Source organism: Equus caballus, chromosome 1 (genome assembly GCF_041296265.1).
Source record: "Equus caballus isolate H_3958 breed thoroughbred chromosome 1, TB-T2T, whole genome shotgun sequence".
In the NCBI taxonomy this organism is placed as follows: Eukaryota; Metazoa; Chordata; class Mammalia; order Perissodactyla; family Equidae; genus Equus; species Equus caballus.
In genome coordinates this window covers 78288567-78308880 of record NC_091684.1, presented here as the reverse complement: position 1 = coordinate 78308880, position 20314 = coordinate 78288567, and the positions used below count along the sequence as shown (strand labels likewise).

The 20314-nt window shown below is 49.0% G+C and overlaps 1 protein-coding gene across 1 annotated transcript; it reads right to left on the bottom strand.

The window, feature by feature from the left end:
- Positions 1-4870: 4870 nt before the first annotated feature.
- Positions 4871-16155, bottom strand: AGT (angiotensinogen). The gene is given in 5 exon segments (NM_001434702.1): positions 4871-5718; positions 6519-6663; positions 7672-7939; positions 11754-12621; positions 16118-16155. Coding segments are annotated over 4 exon segments (1425 nt in total). The 5' UTR covers positions 12583-12621; positions 16118-16155; the 3' UTR covers positions 4871-5535.
- Between the last annotated feature and the right edge of the window lie 4159 nt (positions 16156-20314).

The window sequence follows — 20314 nt, the reverse complement described above, 5'->3', positions numbered from 1 at the left end:
AATTTAAATGCATAATACTAAGTTAAAGAAGCCAATCTGAAAGGCTACATACTGTGTGATTCCAACTACATGACATTCTGGGAAAGGCAAAACTATAGAGACAGTAAAAAGTTCAGTGGACAGGTGTTGGAGGGTTGAATAGGCAGAACACAGAGGATTTTAGGGCAGTGAAAATACTCTGTATGATACTATAATGGTGGAGACATGTCATTATACATTTGTCCAAACCTATGCAATGTACAACACCAGAGTGAGCCCTAACGTGGACTATGGACTCTGGATGATAATGATGTGTCAGTGTAGGTTCATTGACTGTAACAAATCTAACACTCTGGTGTGGGATGTTGGTCATGGGGACACTGTGCTTGTGTGAGGTTTAGGGGAACTCTGCACTTTCTGCTCAATTTTGCTGTGCACCTAAAACTGCTTTAAAAAAAATTGTCTATTAGGAAAAAAATAATCACATGGGATGATATTCAAATCCACAATCTACTGTCCAAAACCTTCAGTACATGTCTCAGTGACCATAATTTTTCAGATTTTAGAAGGGTAATGTGGCTTCCATCTTGTGTATCATGTGGCCTCCCCCGGGCCCTGGAAGAGCACGTGGTAATCAAACACATACATCTCTGTGCAGCAAACTTAGGACTATTCACACTATAAACTTCTATAATGCAGAGATCTTAAACAGCCTCATGTCTGTTTAGGATGGATTTTGCTGCCAAATGAGTAACAAACAAATCTTTCAGTTTTCTAAACTTATTAAAAGAGTTGGGATCTGGCGAATTTCCTCAGTGAGCCATGGGAAGCATCCCTGGGTCTGTGACCAAATCTCGGGTGGGAGGTGATTATAGTTGCTGAATAATTACCTTGTCTACTGGATAAGCATTTTGCAACCCCAGGAAGATTTAGAATTTAGTGAAGAAATGCTTAAAAGAAACAGATCCCTAAAGTTAATATTTTTGTAAGTAATGTGCAAAATGTTGGCATTTTGTATCCTTGTAATGTCCTGCCACAGCTTCCCATTTATAAAAGAGCCCGAGAACAGAGCACAGCAGTCAGCTGGCAAAATTCTCCTAGCAACTGCCAAAGCCGAAGCAGCCTGCTAACTAGGAGAAATCCACTAGTTTACCACCAGTTGCTTTTTAAAACAAAATTAACAACACAAATGCTCTGCTCTTCTAGCTGCAGTGTGTCAACTGTCTCAGGTTATCTGTGACTTCAAAATTCTAGTTTACAATTCAGGATGACGTCGCCAGTGGTGACTCAGCTCCCTCCTGGGTTCACCTACCCAGCACACAGCCAGGCACTCTGTTGGCTTCTCACCAATATTTGTCACAAGAAGGTAGGTATATGTGGGGGCGGGGGTGAGAGGTGGAGGAGCAGCTCTGAATCCAGTAATCCAAAACACATTTACACCATTCTCTGTTTGCAGCTGTTTTAAGGATTACAGAAGAAACTGCCACCATTGCAGTTCTGATCTGAAGATGTGTCATCCTCCTAAGAGTGTAAATTCAAGGAGTGGAGTTTGGCTGGTTGTGGCCACAGCCTCTTCTAGAAGCCTGTGCTGGGAGCAGAAATTCTGTGCACCATTTAAAGCAGCGCTTCCTACATTCTAGTGTGCAGGTTCTGACTCAGGGGATCTGGGGGAAGCATGAGGTCCCATGTTTCTAATATCCCTCTGGGGCTGCTGCTGCTGCTGCTGCAGGCTCAGGGGCCACACTGAGTAGTGAAACTTCAAAGCACTTCTGCTCCCTGAACTTCCAGTTCTCCCAAGAGGGTTGGCCTCAAGAAGCCATTTCCAAAAGACCAAACTGGAGAGCAGAGCTGCCCCAGCGTCTACCCAACAATGCCCTCTGCGGGTAGGAGAAAGCAGGGAGTGCTGAGAGGTGAAAGGTGAGCCCAAGTCAAACTGGTGATGGTGAAGTGTGATGAAGGGGCTCCAGGGATGGCTACAGTGGGCAGAGTCCCCATAGCCTGTGAACAGCACAAACTGGTCAGCACTTACAATTCACTAACACGCTGCTATGGGGAGTGAATGCCTGGACTTCAGCCTCTGCAGAGTAACAGAGCAAAGCGCAGGTGCGGTGCTGTATTTATCACATCAGGAGCTATCTCTCGGGCTGCAGTCCTGTGAGGTCGGGGGTTTATGAGGAATGTGCACCCCTTACTCAAGCTCATTTGCTCTCTAGAAGGAGGCGACAGGCCAAATAGATTAGAGTTGGAAAGCATCCATCCGTATCCATGTGACATGTTCCTGGGGGCTTCGTGTGCCGCCCAGAAAGCAAGGCTATTTGGAGAAAGGGGGAGGGAGGAAGGGAGAGGAAGGTTACTGCAAACTGAAAGGATCTCCAGCAGACAACTGCATCTTCAGCTTTAAAGGCAGGGATGGGTGCGGCCTGTATCCCAAGAGGGCTGCAAACTTGAGACCCTTCCCGGAAACCTCCCCTGGGAAATTTCATCCCCTCTGCTCCCCAAGCGCCAGCCCAGCTCTTCGATGGTCAAGGATCCTCTTTAATGGATAAGGCGAACCACTGGCTCCTGAAGAAGACACCAAAGGGAAGTCGTTTCAGAAGAGCCTGGAAGGTGAGGGGAGCAGCCTTTGAAGGACCCCCAAAGATGCCATTAGGAGATGTATCTGAGGGTGCATGTCAAGGTTGCTGTATGACTTTCCTTTTGCAGCTGTAACAAATTACCACAAACTTAATGGCTAAAAACACAAATTTATTCTCTTACAGTTCTAAGGCCAGAAGTCAAAAATAGATTTCACTAGCCCGAAATGAAGGTTTCTCAAGCAATGCCTTTTCTGGAGGGTCCAGGGGAGGGTGTTTTCTTTACCTTTTCCACCTTCTGCGGGCTGGCCTCATTCCTTGGCCTGTGGTCCTAGCCACATTGCCCTTTCTCCCCCTATTTTCAATATGACATCACCTTTCTCGTCCTTGCTCTCCCAGTCTGCCTCCCTCTCATAAGGATGCATGCGACTGCGTTGAGGGCCCACCAAGATAATCCAGGGTCACCTCCTCTCTCAAGACATTTGATCACAGCTGCAAAGCCCGCTTTGACATCTAAGACCACCTGGGTATTTTGGGGGCCATTACTCAGCCCACTATAGTTGCCCACAGGTAAGATACCTCCATTCCTGCTGCACTGTTGTGGAACAGAACTTCAAGATGGGGTGGAGGTCATGAACTTTTTATGGACTGAGTGCCACTGACATAATGGTGTTTATTATTAATTTATTCAAGCACTTCCCATTTTACACATAAGGGAAAGGAGGCTACAGGTCACACAGTGGTAAGTATTGGAGCTGGGCTTCCTGCCCAGCCTGTCCATCTCCAGAAGCCACCCTCCTACCCACCCATTGTGCTGCCTCTCATGTGCCTGGTGCAGCCACAGAGGTGGGAGGGACTACGTGTTCCCCTTGACATTGAACCTAGGGAGATGCATTCCAGATGAGAGAGGGGTGCTTGGGAATGTGGGGAAAGGAACTGAGATTTGGAGGATGTCATTGCTTTTCTGTGCAGTCCTGGGCCTCAGTGAGAGAAGATCCCACTCCCTGTCCTCAGCACAGTCTGGTTAGCTGCAGCCCCTTGGAGTGTGATGAGGATGGCCCAGTAGAGGGGAGAGTGAGGCCTGGGCACCAGTGGCCAGGGCAGTTCTCGTACAAGCAGAATACAGACACTTCTGCTTACACCAATGAAACCTCATACAGGAAAGAACTTGGTCAACTTTGAAGCCATCCATCCCCACTCCCACTCCTTGATGCTTCCTAGCTCCCTTCCCTGTTGTGGCATGCTACTGAGCTCTTATCAATAGCTACCATATTACATACAGTTATTAATATTACGGTTATTTCAATATTTCTGAAAATGAGGAAGAGAAAGTGCTTTATGTACATCAGCAAGCATCTTCACTGTTATCAGCAAGCAATGGGGCCTACCAGTACCTACCTCCTCCTCAGGCTTTGCCCAAAGTTTAGAAGGTGGAGATCTAATCCCACCAAGGGGGAACAGGCAGAAGCACTCAATGGATAGAAAGAAATGTGCAAATGGACAAATAAATGGCAAGAAATAGGATATTGGAGTATATGAGGGAGCCATTTGGTATAAACCTAATTTGGCTTGACTGTTTTTTCAAAAGGGCCTTACAGGGCCGTTGAGCATGCATTGTATATCTGCTTTAAGCCTTTGCTATGTCCCAAAGACAAGAACAAATGGCCTCAAGATAAAGGTGCAACTTCCCCCACATTGGCATTTTGTTAGGGATAAGCATCTTTCCCTAGGCTAGGAACTGATTGGTGTGCTCACCTGTGACTACCCAGCTCGAGACAGCGGACCTGCTACCTGCTATGTCCATCAATCACTGTGCCAACAGAGCAGTCTTGTGACTGTTGTAAAAGGGAAATTTCAATCATGTGAAACACGCTGTTTGAGGATATATAAGCACTCTATACACCCCACTTCTTTGGTGCCCTTCCTTCCTTGGAGAAGGAAGGCCCTGGGCTATATGGTCCTCACATTTTGACCCAATAAACTCACCCCAATTTTCACTCATAGATGGGTTATGGATTATTTGCAGCGACAAAATGTTCATTTGTGAAGATTTGTTTCTCTATCTGCTGCTCCCCGCGCAGAATGCAAGCAGCAATTTGACCCTGTGTCCCTGGAAAGGAAGAAGTGTCCATGTGCCCTGTTCCTTTCTACCTGTGTGTGGGGTGCAGGGCCTCCTCACACACCCACCTGATCATCACACAGTCAGTCACTGCTGCTTAGAAATGGAAGTGTCCACAGAAAAATCACTTAAAACTTCTCCAAATGATGGCTGAGTACCAGCCCACACATTCCATGGAAATGCCATCCAAAATATGGCTCAGAGTCTTAGAAATCACTTTTATTGATATGGCCTGTCAGCTAAATGGCATATTTATTCCACTAAGTGAAAGAATTTTTCCTTTTTGCTTATTCTTGCAAAACATTTATTAATAACACAAGGGAAAATTAGCCATGATATTACATTCTAACATACATTCAAGAAGCTTGTGTTTTTCAAAAATTACAAGTATCATGGGAAAGAAAAACTGAGAAACCAAGAAAAACTAAGGCATTGTGGAGACTGCATGCAGGTCATAGGCTCACATTCAATAAGCTAAATATAAACCCAAGACAAAGAAAAATCTGTTTTAATTTTAAAGTCCAATTTCTGTTCCCAATTAAAAAGAAAACAATGTTTGGTTTCACAAACATATTGGTCTGTGCAAACTCTTTCCAGAACAGTCATCCTGTGCTAAACATTTGGCCCTTGGCTCCCCACCACATTCCCCAAGATAAACCTAAGAACCTGGGAGGCCTGCTTCTTCCTGCAGTTTCTACTGCTCATTATACACAGTGCCACATTTACCAAGGACAAATGGCTTCTTTCCAGCTCCAAGCTAACTCATTGGAAGAAAAAGTAGAAGACTGGTGGTGACAAATTAGTGTTGCCGTGCGCTGCTGCCCTTGCGCACAGTGACAGCTGCATCTCCGTGGCAGCCGGGCCTCACACTGTGCTCAGCGGGTTGGTGACACGGCCCAGGAAGTGGAGGGCAGTTGAGTCTCGTTCATAGACAGCAAACAGGAATGGGTGGTTCAGGGTCACCTCCAAGACCTCTGACTGCTGGGCAGACTGTATGGGCTGCTCTTCTTCTGCTGCTTTTAGTTCAAAAAGAACGCTATTCAGCACCTGCAAAGCAGCAAGCATTGGGATGGCTCCTGGAGGCTTGCGGGGCCCAGGGAGGGCACAGGACAGCTGTGCAGTGCCACCCACAGGAGGACTTTTCTCCAGCCTACCAGGACAACACATGGTGCATGCATGCCCCTCAGTGTAGACGACTCTCACATGATGGCCCCTCTCTAAGATGTCCCTCAAACCTGCCTGTCCCCATCTTCCACCTCGCTGTCTGGGGCAGAACCCCTGGCCCCTCCACTGTGGCCTACCAGTGGTTGGTTCATTCCACTAATTTAACACAGAGGGCTCATTCCTCCCCCAACAGTGATCTCTGAGGCCACGACTGTGAGTGAAGACTTTTCTCCCCAGTACCTAGCATAGTTCCCAGAGCCTCGAAGCACCTTCTCAGTTGCAGAGATACACCATTCCAGGTGGCAGGTGAACAGTCTGCCTACTGCTCAGTGTTTTCCTACAGCAAGGAGATGTCTGACAGGGCCAGCACTGGGCCTGGGGGCACATACTCTCAAGACCCAAGTCCCAATCCTGCTGCAGGATCTGAGAGGGACCTCGAGGCTAGGCCAGGCTGGGCAGAGCCAGGGAACACAAGGTGGGGAGGGATTTACTGCTCTCCACCTATGCCTGGAAAGCCCCAGAAAGCTCTGGTAACTTCTCTCCCACTCTGGGCATACACCCACCTTGCCATGCTCTCCTCTTCCTCCTACACTGCCACACCCAAAGTGTCCCTCCCATTACACCTCCCACCTGTGAACAGACAGGACCCAAGTCAGGCACAGATAGACGTGGCTGCACAGTACCTTTCCAACTCTGAGATTGGCATCACTGATTTTGCCCAAGTTTGCCTCGGCACCCAGCAGGGTGGGCAGCTTGGCCTGGGTGAGCAGGTCCTGCAGGTCATAGGACCCTCGCAGCACCAGCTGAGGCACGGTCAGGTGGATGGGCCTGGGGAGATGAGGCACAGTTAGGAAGGTGGTTCCCAGTGTGAGGCCCTGGGCCAAATGGAGAAGACTTGCCAAAGACCTAGCAAGCCAGATGGCATGTGTCCTTGAAGAAGGAGATGTGTGCCTCCCTCATAAAGACAGAAAGTAGAATGGGAATTACCAGGGTCTCAGAGGAGGAGGAAATGGGAAGTTACTGTACAATGGGGACAGAGTTTCAGTTGGGGAAGATGAAAAGGTTCTGGAGAAGGATGGTGGTGCTAGTTGTACAACAATGTGAACGTTATTAATGCCACAGAGTTGTACACTTAAAAATGGTTTAAATGGTAAGTTTTATGTTACATGTTTACAACATTTTTTAAAAATTGACTTAAAAAAGAGTTGACTTCAGGAGGCGATTTGTGCCCCTCAGTGCCTGTCTCAGGGCAGATTTCTGGACCCTGCTGCTTGAGGCCTGGTTTGTAGGCCAGGTCTAGTGTCCCTGTGCAGGGAATAGGAGCAAACAAACCTGCCAGCAAACCAGGGGAATTCTGGAGTCCAGGGCAGCTCCCCGAGAAAGTCTGGCCCCAAGTCTCTTAGAGGGGTGCATACCCTCCTGGGAAGTCAGACCCAAGAAGCTCTTGGAATGTAGCAGATTGTGCATGCGTGGGTGTGGGGTCATAAAGGCCCCCCTCTAGAGGGCGTCTTGATGTGCTCTGACCTCCAAAATGGGTGGGTAAGCACAAGGAAAGCATTCTTCCTCCTTTACTTTACCTCTCCTGCACTCAGAAAGAGAGCTAGATGGATAGAGAGATGGTGGGATGGATGAACAGGCCTTCTGCTCCAGAACAGCAGGGCCACTTGCCTTGCTGGAGCCACCATGGCCCTTCCCTGCTCGTGTCCAGGGCTCAGCCTATACAGGCACATGCGTCCATCCATGCCCCCTCCCACTCTAGGCAGAAGGATTGGCAGAGCTCCCCACTTTCCAGGGGAAGCAGCCCTGCAGGTTCTGAGGGTTTCCTGGGAGACATACCGGGGAGAGAGATTCTTCATCCACATCAGGAAGTCGTGCTGGAAGGTGAGGGCCTCGACCTTGCACAGATCCGAGGAGCAGTGGGGCTGGATCAGCAGCAGACAGGCGTTCTCGCTGAGGGGCACACGGGTCATGGAAAGGTTGTTCTGGGCATCCCTCCAGTGCTGGAAGGTACCCATGCCTGAGAGCATGGGGACCAATACTGAGGTGGTGTTGTCCACCCAGAACTCCTGGAGTCCAGGCAGCAGGGAGAATCCCTTCACCTTTCCTGGAGACCCAGACAGGAGACAGGGAAGGAAGAGTCAGCTGGGGCTGGGCAGGCAGCGGGCACAGGGCTGGGGATGCTTGCTGAGCAGAGGGCAGACCAGCCCCCCCAAAAGCCCTCACTCCTGCCCTGCCCTCCTCCCAGCACAACCCAGGCTGCCTTGCATTTTCCCAGCCTCAGCACTTAACCAGCCACAGGACCCTGAGGGCCGGGCAAGTCTTTCTCCTGCAAAATCCAGCCATTTTGAGTTCACAAAGTAATAGTAACAGCCAGTGTTGAGGACATAATACATGCCAGGCAGCAACCTGAGATTTTAGACCTGTCACCTCACTTAAAGCCCATGAAGGAAATCAGAGAGCTTCAGGACCCTACCCCATTAGAAAGTGACCTGGTGAACTCACCCCAGATCTGTCCTGGTCCAAAGCCATGTCCTGGTTGGCTATGCTCACTTTTTTTAAAAAAATAAACTTTATTTTTTAGAGCAGTTTTAGGTTCACAGCAAAATTAAGAGGAAGGTGCAGAGAGTTCCCATATACCTGCTACCCCTACACACGCACAGCCTCCCCCACTATCAACATCCCAGCCAGTTGGTGCATTTGTTCCAATTGATGCACCTGCAACGACACATCATTATCACCCAGAGCTCATAGTTTACATTAGGATTCACTCTGGTGTTGTACATTCTGTGGGTTTGGACAAATGTACAACGACATGTATTCACTATTATCGTATCACACAGAAGAGTTTCACTCCTTTAAAGATCTTTGGTGCATGGTCACTTTTTAATCTGCATCTAGAGCCAGCTGTGATAGAGCCTGCTGGCTGTCCCCCAGTCTCCATCCTCCCTTTCTCAGTCAGAGTAGGAAGGGCTGGGCACATACCTCCTGGAGTGAAGGCTACATTTCTCAGGACCCCTTGCTGCTAGGGACAGATATTTGACCTAGTTGTAACCAGTGGATTTGGGCGGAAGTGCTATGTGTGACCTCCGTGCTGGGCTTTGAGGGGAGGGGCACCCTCTCCATCCCCTCCCACCAGCTGGCTGTGGCCGACAGTTGCAGAGCTGAGCTGCCAGTTGGCTCAGCTGTTGGGGAGAAGTAAGCAAACTCTTGTTGAAGGCAGTGTCACTTGGGGTCTCCCCATGACAGCAGCCAAATCTCTATCCTGAGGGCCACACTGGCACATCCTCTCCCTCTGCGATCCTCCCACTCACCTTGAAAGGCCCATCTTATGATTGTTTCTGGGAGAATAAGGTAAAGTTGAGGATGAGCCCCTGGCACTTGGCTCTTGGGATTCTGAGTAGAGGCAGCTTAAAAAGAGTCAGAGGTCCCTTTCTACTGAATCAGAGGTCTCCAAAGTGAAAGGGGGTGGACAGCTGGAAGGACAGGATCCTGGAGGGAGGGAGCTGGACTGGCTTTTCCTTCCCAGGGTCTGGATCTTGTGAGAAGGGAGTGGCAGATCCAGTGTCTTCCATGCCCTTTGTACTCAGAGATCTTTTGTCATTGACAAGATTAGCTCCTGAAAGGAAGTGCCAGCAAGAAGCTGCAGTGTCCTTCCTGACAGGCTCCCCACAGGGACCTCAGTGCTGGCCCAGAAAACCTGGAAGAGGTTTGTTAGTTTAGGGAGAAAAAAGGACTAAATTCTTTTCCACCAACAAACGAAAACAAAAAAAGTATGCTGCCTCCCAAAAGACGTGGGAAACTGAAACAAGGGTGGCTGCCCTGTCCTCTCTGCTCATCTGAAAAGTGCAGAGCACCATCCTCACCCAGAGGTTAAGTAAATCTCTCAAGGTTAAGTCAACTGGTGCTGTGGAACCTGCCAGGGCCAGCACCCAGCTCGGGGTGACAGCAAGTGCCGGTCAAAGGGCGCCCTGGAGCTCCTCGCTCCCAAATCCCAGAATCTTCACTAGTTAGAAACATCCAACTGTGTGCTGAGGTCATCTAATGGACTATTATACTAAAGGGGACTTAGCACTTCTGACATAGCCTGCTCCTCTCATAAATAGACACACTGTGGTGGGCAGGAAGAGGGTGTGCCTCTCCATAGGATGGAAACTGAGGCAAGGAAGGTTAGGAAGCAAGATCAGAGGGCTGGGAAGTGGCGGGGCTGAGCGAGCATCCAAGATTTCTGCATCCTCAGCATGGTTTGCATTTTTCTACATCTCCTCCTCCTTCCTTTCTCCTCTTCTTGTCTGGCTCTATAGTGTGAATCATGAGGCCACGTGATTTCTGAAGTGAGGCCCCATTTCTGACACCAGCAGCTCTCTGGCTCTGCCTTTTGCAGGACTTTCTCAGTGAGCACTCCTTCTGGGGCTCTCCTTAGGGACAGCAGGCCAGGCCCAGAGGCCCCCTCTGCCCTCCATGGGGTGCAGCAACCATCAGCTGGATTGCCCCTGTGCTGGACTCTGCTCTCATGTCCTGTCAGTGCTGGGATCTGAGCAATGTTGGGTCTGTCATTGTCCTCCTGTACCACCAGCAGGCTGGAGATCCTTTCCTTTGTGGTTTTATAGACTTCCAGGATATTACCCAAGGAAGAAAATGACCATGCTCTATTTAAACCTGTCTCCATCACCACAGTTCTATCTTTCAACTGCTTGCTTACTTGGCTCTCTGTCCCCCATGAATTCTCTAGAACCTCATCAATATCCCTCAAACACACCCCTCCCCAACCCACCCATCAATTCTCAGAACCACTGGCTTAGCGCGTGCTCTCGAGAGAGTTTGCCTGGACTATTGCATAACTTTCCAACGACCCTCCCCGCCTCCAATGCACACAACACAGGCCACTGGGATGACCTCTGAGCAGAATGCCTGCCCATTCAAATACCTACCCACCAATGAGCCCCAAACTTCTCAGCATCACATTCAAAGTCTCAAAATCTGGCCCAACTCATCTTTCCAGCCCTGCCCTCCCCAGGTGCTGTTCTCTCATTCTAAGCTCTGGATAAGCAAAGATGCTCTTGTTCTGATTCCCGGCCCTGAACTTGGCAGCTTTTGCTCACCTGTCTGCTCCTCCCCTTCACTGTAGCCCTACTCCCCTCACCTCCCTGAGGCCTTTACTCCGCTCCCTCCTTTGAGTGCTCTGAGCCCAGAGTCCCTTCCTAGACACTGCCACCTGCAGCTTTGTAACCAAGGTGTTTGCTTGTGGGATCTATCTCTCCCAATGAATTTTAACAAGCAGCTCAGGGTCAGTGTCTGTGCAGCCTTCCAACTTGGGCTTTCTGAGATGCTCAGCTAAAAGTCTTGATTTATTAATCCTCAACAATTATTTGTTGAATGAATGAACGATCTGTGTAGTAGGGATTTTTTGGTAATAACTTCTCCCAACATGAAAGTGACTTAAGTAAACAAATTGGTTATTTTTGCATGGGACAGGAACCCATCCCTTCTGAACATGGAGGTGGACTGTGGGGCCAGGAAATGTGGGTTTGGATCCCAGGACCTCTGCTTGTGGCTGCACCATCTGGAACATGTCACTCTGTTTCTCTGTCTCTGTTTCTTCATCGGTAAACAGAGGCAGTGATATCTCTTCACCATATTCCAAGGGGATTAAATAATGAGAGTAAAAGAATGCAGTGTAGTAGCTGTGCATAGTGGGGGCAGCTGCTCAACCAACGCTCATCCAAGGAGCCAAGTGGAACAGCCACTTTTGTCCTTGAGGGTGGTCTCCAGGTACTTCCTTGTGCCCATCACCCTTCCCATCTCCAAGGCCCAGCCCAGCCCACCTCAGCTGGAACATGGGACATTGAGACCATAGAGATAGAACTGCCACCATTTGGCACCCGCCTGGGGATAGAGCCCACCCGATGGGTTTTCCTTACCTTGGAAGTGGACATAGGCATTGAAGAGTAGCGTGCTGTCTGGGCTGCCTCCCGTCAGGGGTCTGTTCATTTTCCACCCTGTTACAGCCTCTATGAACCTGTTGATCTTCTCAGCAGCGAGATCTGGGTCTGTGGATAAGTCTAGAGAGCGTGGGAGGGTGATGGGGGCAAAGGGAGCCAGGCCCTGCACAAATGGCTGCTTTAGGTGCAGGGTTGGGGCTGTGAACAGGCCCACCACTGTGGATAGGAGCAGCCTGGCTTGGCCATTAGCCCCACCCTGGGTGACTAGAAGGCCCTGGATGGTCTGCAGAGCAGAGAGGACCTTGTGACCATCCAGCCGGGAGGTGCAGCCCTGATCTTCCCCAGGGACACCCAGGAACGCCTGTAGTCTGTTGGCCGTGGGGTCCAGGGCTCCCAGGTAGAAAGAGGCCAGGGTGCCAAAGAGAGTTGTTGGGGAGAGGATGGCGGAGCTGGCTGTGCTGCACATCTCGCTCAGCATCTTATACATGCGGAAGCCCATGAAGTTGAGCAGCATCCCCACCTCCGCAGCCCTCATTCTGTCTTCAGCCTCCAGCTTCTTGGCAGTGAGCACCTGCTGTTCTTGCAGGGCCTCCTCATCCACAGGGGACATCTTGGCCTGAATTGGGACAGGTGTGAAGGTCGAGTCTTTGGGTGTCTCTGCATTGGACTTCTCCAGCTGGTCACAGCTGCTCTTGCTGTAGACGAGGAGGTGGAAGGGGTGTATGTACACCCGGTCACCAAGGGCCAGGCCAGCCCAGGCCAAGAGACAGAGGATGGTGGCCCTCAGGCTCACACCAGCAGCAGCCATCTCTGATGGGGGCACTGGCTTCTGTGTACCCTGAAATATCTTGTGAAGGGTGAAATGTGATTATTAAGTGCCCTCTAGCCAGACTTTTACTTGTTACAATATTTCCTGCAACAATTTAGCCCAGGAGAAATCCACCCATGTCTACAAACTTCAAAGAGAAGAAATGGATTCAAAGATCCATGGGAAAGAGCTCCATGATCCAGGTGCAAATGCATGGCTATGGACTCAGTTGTGCTTTTGGAGGGTTTTATTTTGGGATTGGTTCTGTTTAATTTTTAAAATGGTGAAAATGTCTTAAGGCATTTGTGAACTTTAAAGAAAAATAAAGAATTGTCTATTAAATCAAATAAAAATGTAGACACAATGTTTTCATTGTAGAAAATGTTCAGTGTAGAAAAATGTTTTCACAAAATATTGCAAGCACTTTTCTTCGAGAATATGAGTGGCTGATATTATTTTTACCTTATGTTAATCTGTGATATTATGCTTTAGTCAAATTAATGTTTAATAGAAGAGTAATATGGAAACATTTTAACTTATTTTTAAAGGAATATTTTAACAATAAAGTATCACAATATTTGTGTGAAAATAAAATTTCATATGTTGAAGTCCTAATCCCCAGTATCTCAAAATGAGACTGTATTTGGAGCTGGAGTCTTGAAAGGGGTGATTTAGGTTAAATGGAGTCATTGGGTGGGCCCTAATCTAATCTGACAGGTGTCCTTATAAGAAGAGGGGATCAGGACACAGACACACCCAGAGGGAAAACCATGTGAAGACACAGGGAGAAGACAGCCATCTGCAAGCCACGGAGAGAGGCCTCAGTAGAGGCCAACCCTGCCAACACCTTGATCTGGACTCCTAGCCTCTTGAATCATGAGAAAATAGATTTCTATTGTTTAAGCCCCCCGTCTGGGGTACTCATTATGGCACCCTAGTAAACTAATACACCCACATGCCTATGGCTGTAAGTTTTTCCGTAGAAAACCAAATGTGGGCCAGACAGCAGGTCTTTATGGAGGCCTCCTAGCCCCTGGTAGGTGGTAAACTGGTTTGGAATATAAGACTAACACACACAGAGGTTTTCCCTACATTATAAATCAGCCTGGTGAGAAAAATCCAACTGCGCTCTATCACCCAGGAAATGCACACCTATGTTCCCAGCTAAGGTGTGTAACTTACAATAGAGACCTCATGTTTGTATTGTAAGTGATGGTTCACAAAAGCCTTTCCCCATAGATTATCCCATCTATCATTACGCTAATGATGTAAGGAAGGAATTGTTTCACTTCTTTGCAGACACAGAAAGAGGAGTCCTGAAAAGTGAAGAAATGTTCTTAAGTTCATACAGCAAATAGGTAACAGATGTGATTCAAACCTACTTTTACTCTCACAGGTCATTCTCAGCCCAGGTACGCACTGGACTCACCTGGGAAGCTTTAGAAATTGAAGGCCTGGGTCTCATCACCAGAGATGCTAATTAAGTGGTCCTGGGCATGGCCTGGGAATGGCTTTGTAGTGTCCTTGCAGTCCTAACATGCAGTCAGGAATAAGCACCATGGGCTCAGCCTGAAGCCCAGGCATTTTCCACCTGTCTCAACACCCAAACCAGCTAGCAACTATTACTGTAGAGTGGAACCCTGTGGAGCTCTAAATCATCCCTGCCCAGCCTGATTTCACTGGTCTGTGCTGGGGCCAGGTATAGAGTTTTTAAAAACTTCCCAAGTGACTCTGATGTGCAGCCGTGGTTGGGAATGTCTGCCCTAGACCTGGGTCTCTAGGGCTGGGCTACGGATCTCCAGCACCTTTCTCTCTCTAGAGCCCCATGATCCTGCTCCTGTCTCACCCTGGCCAACAGCACACAGAAGTAGCTGGGAGGAGGAGAAGGGCCTGGGTTTGGCCATGGAGGCAAACACAGCTTCTCCCTGCTTTGTGGCTCCTGCACAGCACAGGCTTCACCATTGCAGGTGAAGCAATTTCATGGATTATTTACAAGACAGAGGCTGCTGTTTGCTCTCAACTGTGATCACTTGCTGCTGCCTGGCTGGTTCTAAGTCAGCATGCAGCAGGGTCCTGAGAAGAAGAGGGCACTCCAAGTGTGTGGACATGAGGCCCTATCCTCTGACTTCTTCCTGCTCCACTCCTCCTTGCTCCCCCTCTTCACTAGCCCCTCCTTCTAGGCGTCCCTGCTCCTCGTGGCTCCGTGGCTGAATGAAAATGATGGGGATGGCAGCCAGCACTTAGGTAATGCCTATCACTGCTGGGCCCTGTTCTAGTGTTTCTCCTGCATCAATTCATCTAATTTTTACAGTTGCCCTCACCTGTTGAGGCTGCCTGACACCACATTCACACTGTGACTGTCCCTGCACGCCTGGCACTCTGAACTCATTTGTCCTGCTCCACTTTCCTTTTACCAGAACTGATCACCTTATGATACCCCATACCCATTCTTTATATGTTTCTTTAATTCTTGTGGTGTTTTTGCCTGTCTCCTCCCATCTGAATGCTAATCCTATGAGAGCGGGGTTCTTGTTCTGTTTCACTCACTGAACCCACACCCAAAAATGTGCCTGGGACATAGTAGTCACTTGATAAGTAGTTGTTACATGAATTAATTCATGCTGTTTTGCAGAGGAACAGAGAGGTTCGGTGACTTGCTCAAGGTCACACAGCTAGTAAGAGACAGAAGTAGGATTCAAATCTAGACCCCCTGACATGAGAGTCCACACATTGAAGCACCAATCTATATTGCCTCTTAAACAAAATAATAAGAATTTGCCTTTTTAGTTTATCCTAAAGTTTAGAAAGCACTGTCACATTATATTTGATCTCTTAATTTACATCATAGTCCATGAGCATGGGGCCAAGGATTGTTATTAGTCCCATTTTATGGATGAGCAAACCAAGGCTCAGGGAGACAGAATGATGAGGTTGATTGCACAGACTCGTGCCTTGAGCCCAGGACTAGGAGTCATGGCTGCCTCAAGGGAGGTTCTGGGAGACAGAGGCCACCCCTCACCTGAGCCCTGTGGGGATGCAGCTCTGGGAGGAGCCTGGCCCCTCATCCCCAGCTCTGCTGCCTATACACCAAGCCTTGCTGCTCCTTCTGGCTGGAAGAGGACCCTGCAGACTCTTGGCCACCATGACTCTGCTCTGGTGCCTGCCCCTGAGGGCCCAGCCCTGCTCAGAGGGATCAAGGGGGACCCGGCCACCCTGCCTACTGCTGAGGAGGAGAAGTTCCTGTGGTAAGAGCCAGGGTGGGCTGAGGGCAAAGACAGTCCATGTCTGGACATCTGGTATGACAGGATGGGGAGATATCTTCTGAATATTCAGTAGTCATGTCCCCTGTGGCACAGGTCACTACTGACCCCTCCGGCTTCTGGCTCCTGGGTGCCATTTAGCCACTGCCTCCCAGCAGCTCTCCCTGACCCCCCACCAGAGCCCCCGGCTTTCTGCTCTCCTCAGACCCTGAGAGAGACTAGGAAGAAGAAGGAGCTGGGGAGGAGTTCTGTGTGGAGAGGGGCTCCCAGCTTACCTTCTGCTCAGTCCCCAAGACAAAGGCAGCCTTTTCCCCTGGCCAGGCCCCTGAGGCCCTATTTATATCTGAGGGGTGGAGATGGAGCCATTCCCAGATCAATCTGTGCCCAGGCTTAGGGGGAAGGGGTTACTTACATCACTTGGCCTGGGCCGTGGGGGTGGGGCCCTCAGGCAGCCTAGGCTGACTAGGGGGATGGACGCCAGAGCGACTCTCATGCTGGGACTCCTTCCAGGAAGTCAGGGTGATTGATACACACTTTTGCTGCTGAACAGAATGAACCAGTACACACTCGAGTTACACATTTACTGAAGTTCCCTTGAGCTGGGGCCATGGTTACCAGATCAGGAAGAGTCCCACGTAGATGTGTGATGTGTCTCTTCCCTGAGATGTGAGGGCCTGAGGCCAGCCCCCCAAGCCTTCTGAATGAGCCCCCTTGAGGTGTGCTTCTGAGCAGCCCCAAAAATGTGCACACTCTTGGGCCCAAGGAGGAGGGGAAAGAGCAGTGCTCAGGTGGCTTGGGAGGGACTTCTGACCCTACGGCCTTGAGAGGCCCAGGGGTTGTCCAAACAGCCATTAGGCACCTACTCCATGCGAGGCACTCTGACAGGCATGAGGAGAAGCACAAACAAGAGATAGCACCCTCTAGAGGCTTGTGACTCAGCAGGGGGGACTGTCACACACAGTCAGTAGTACAGCCAGATGGAAAGGCACCAACAAAATACTTTCAGATCGTGGGAAGGAACCATCCATTAAAGCTTGGGAAGTGTTCAGGGAGAAATGTCATTTAAGTCAGACCTTGAAGGATAAATAAGTTGGATTTAGAAGTTGAAGAAGGGATTTTCAGAGGTAGAGGCTTATATGATAGCAACAAAGAGACAGAAAAGCTTGGGGCTTGTCTTGGGCCCACCAGCATGCCCAGGTGCTAGAAAGGAGGGCAGTGATAGCAGCAAAATTGCTGCTGCTCCCTGTACATGCCCCCCAGGGACATGAGGGTCCTCAGTCCTTCCTGCGGAGTCCCCTGGACACAGAACTTCAGGTCAAACTCTCCAGGAGTTGGAGATGACACACAAGATGAAACCTGCTTGCCACCCCAGATTTGGGGTGTGTGAAGTGAGTGATATGGAAAGGAAGGACACTGGTTAGAGCCCAAACACCACACTTGGAGATCAAAGTCAATGCCACAAGAGGGAGGGATTAACAATGTCTAACCAGGGGACTGACATGATGCTTGACTTCTGCTGTTAAAAATTTACTTTAATAGTGATACTGTGATAGGAAGGCTGGAGGAAAGATGGAGAAAGATAGGCATCAATTTTCCAAGCTCAAGCGACTGAGAGAATGATGAAACCAATAACGAAGAGAGGGATGCAGGAAGTATAAGAGCTTTGGGGAAGGAATGGCAAAAGTTTGATTTTGGATGGGCTTCTTTTGAGGCATCTATTGGAACCCAGCTGTGAATACTTGGGTAGACAGTTTTGATGGAGATCTGGAGGTCTGGAGGGCTAGAGACACAGATGTGGGAGGCAAATACATCATAGCATAATTCACGGCCTATGGATGAAGATGTTTTACCCAGGCAGAGTTAAAAATGAGGACAGGAAGGAAGAGGGAAATCTAGGGAGATGGGGGATGGGAAAGGAGTCAGCGCAGGAAGAGTCTGAGAGTCAGTGCAAGAAACAGGAGATGGTGTTCCAGAAGCCAGGGGGAAGGTTTTGAGAAGTGATGGGTTAGGGCCTGAAAGAGGTCTTTTGGGCAGTATGTCATAATGGCTTAAAGTCATTGGTGCTGAGATGTCTCCACCCAAGGCATTCTTGATCAATCATTTACCAACTCTTTATTGTTCAAAGACCAAGAGAAGGTGAGTAGAGGTCATGAGTGAGTTGGAGAGGGACTCAGAGAAGGATGAGGGAGGGGCCAGACTGAGATGGGTTGGGAAGCCAATGGAAGAAGCAGGGCAGACTGAATTGTGAGCTCCTCTTTAAAGAAATGTGGCAATGAAAGGAAAGGGATCTGGAAATCTCCAGCCTCAACTCTAAGAAGGAAGAAAGAATTAATATTTATTGAGCAGTTGCTGCTGGCCAGTTGCATAAATCTTCTCAACATGTCTGCAATACAAATTCTACCATACCCACCATCTAGAGAGAGAAAACTGAGGCCCAAAGAGGTGCAGCAAAATGTCACCCAGAAAAGATGGTGAATCCAGGTCTAACACACTCATTTTTTTCCTACCACATTCATTCATTTGGTTAACAACTATTTTTTGAAAGCCTACCAACTACACGCCAAAGAACGGAATTTGTCTCTGAGGCAACAACTGAAAACAAATCAGGCACAGTACCCCCGCATGGTAAGATGTCAGAATTAATCAATTATTGCACAAATAATGAGTTCTTTGCAGTTGGGATAAATGTTAAGAAGGAAAGAGTACAGAGCAACCTAAGTATAAAATGGAAGCCTAGTCTAGCCTGAAGGGTCAGGAAGACTTGCCTTGAGAAGGAGCTGACAGGGCAAGATCTTGAGGATGAGTGTCAGGACTACTGAGTCCTTGGAGGGAGCAGTCTGGTTGGGGGCCAGGCCCACACATTGAGGGCTAACCTAGCTGGTGTCCAGGGCCCCTCCCACATCTAACAGTCCATGATTCTGCCCTGAGTGACCATGAGCACCCTTCTAGCCTAGGATTCTGTCACCTACCTTCTTAGTAAACTTGCCTGGCCCTGCAGGTTTCCCTGCCCTGAAGGAAAGACGCACCTGGCCTAGGGAAGGGCTTGGCTGAGAAAGGAGCTCTCCTTAAGCTTATTTGGCAACCCACTTCCCCTCAGGCACTTGGTTTGAGAATTACAAATAAAATTTAGGTTGTGTCTGTTGATGTGGAATTGAAGTGTAATTTCCAATAATGAGTCTTAGTCCAGCTCTCCAGAGGACTTGGAACGCTTCACAAAAATGACAGTGTCAAGGGCAGGGGGACACCTGCTATCTGGACAAACCCACTGCACTTATCATTATTAAACTGATTAAATTTGGGGAGGGGCCTTGAACCCCAAATATGTGTGTCACTAGGTTTTGCTGTATTATCTCAAAATGGCCCGACAACAGAGGCTGAACTAAGGCATGAAGAATTGAATCATGGGACCATGGAACTGGAAGGAGCCTCCTGACAGTACCACCTTCAGATCCTGCAAGCCGTGCTCCAGAGGACCTTCCTCTAAATTTTCTAAGTTCTTTGGTGCCTGGGACTGTCAGGTGGCAGGACCATAATTCGTGTGGTCCCTGGTTCCTGTTTCTCCCACTCAGTGCACTCCTCATCCCTTCCACTCATCCCCAAGTTGCAGTAGGGGTTGACCAGACATCTAAGTAGCTCTAGAACTCTTGCCTGTGGAGCATTTGAGTTCTAGGGGGACAGTTGACTAATCGAGTCACTCTTACTGGCTGGCACAAGGTTTCTTTCACTGATATTAAATAGCATAATCACATAAGATTGGGCTGCCAGAATGTCACTGATGTTCTCCTTTGTGGGTGACTCTCATGTCACTCATAGAACTTCAGAGTTCTGAGCTACCAAGGGCCCACTGCCAACTCTTCAGCTCAAGCCATGTATGTGGGCCCATGTGTCTGCTCTCATCCACCTGTGTTCCATGTGTCCTCTCTGCTCTATAGTACCTAAGGGTGTGAGGGGCAGCAGGCATCCTTCTCATGTGACCCTGGCCTCCGGCCCTCAGAATACTCACCACACACTCTCCACAGGCTCTGTACCCCTGTGTCAGGCAATCCTCCAGGGGTGACTGTCCTATCTCTTCCAAGGACTTTCAAAATCATTGCTGTGTTAGGCAACGGGTCCTTCTGATAGATGCCCTCTCTTGCCTCAAATCAGTGCAGTAACATTGTGCTCTCCAGGGTTGGCCTTCAGCCATGCCAGATGAGGGAGGGACATTCCTTGGGACAATGAGACCCCTCTTTTCTCTCATACCATGGCTCCTTGCCTATCCTCCCTGATGGTGTTGCATGTGGAAAGCAAGTTTAGTAAACACTGAGAAAGAATACACTCTAGGAATGCACCCTGCCTGCATGGCCTACAGAGCTCAGGAAAATACACGGTTGGAAGTGTGGGAAACTGGAATTGGCCACCCCAAGATATATCTCTTTGTCATGAGGATTATTTTGGGGCTGGTTACTTTTATTTTTTTTTTTCTGATTTTT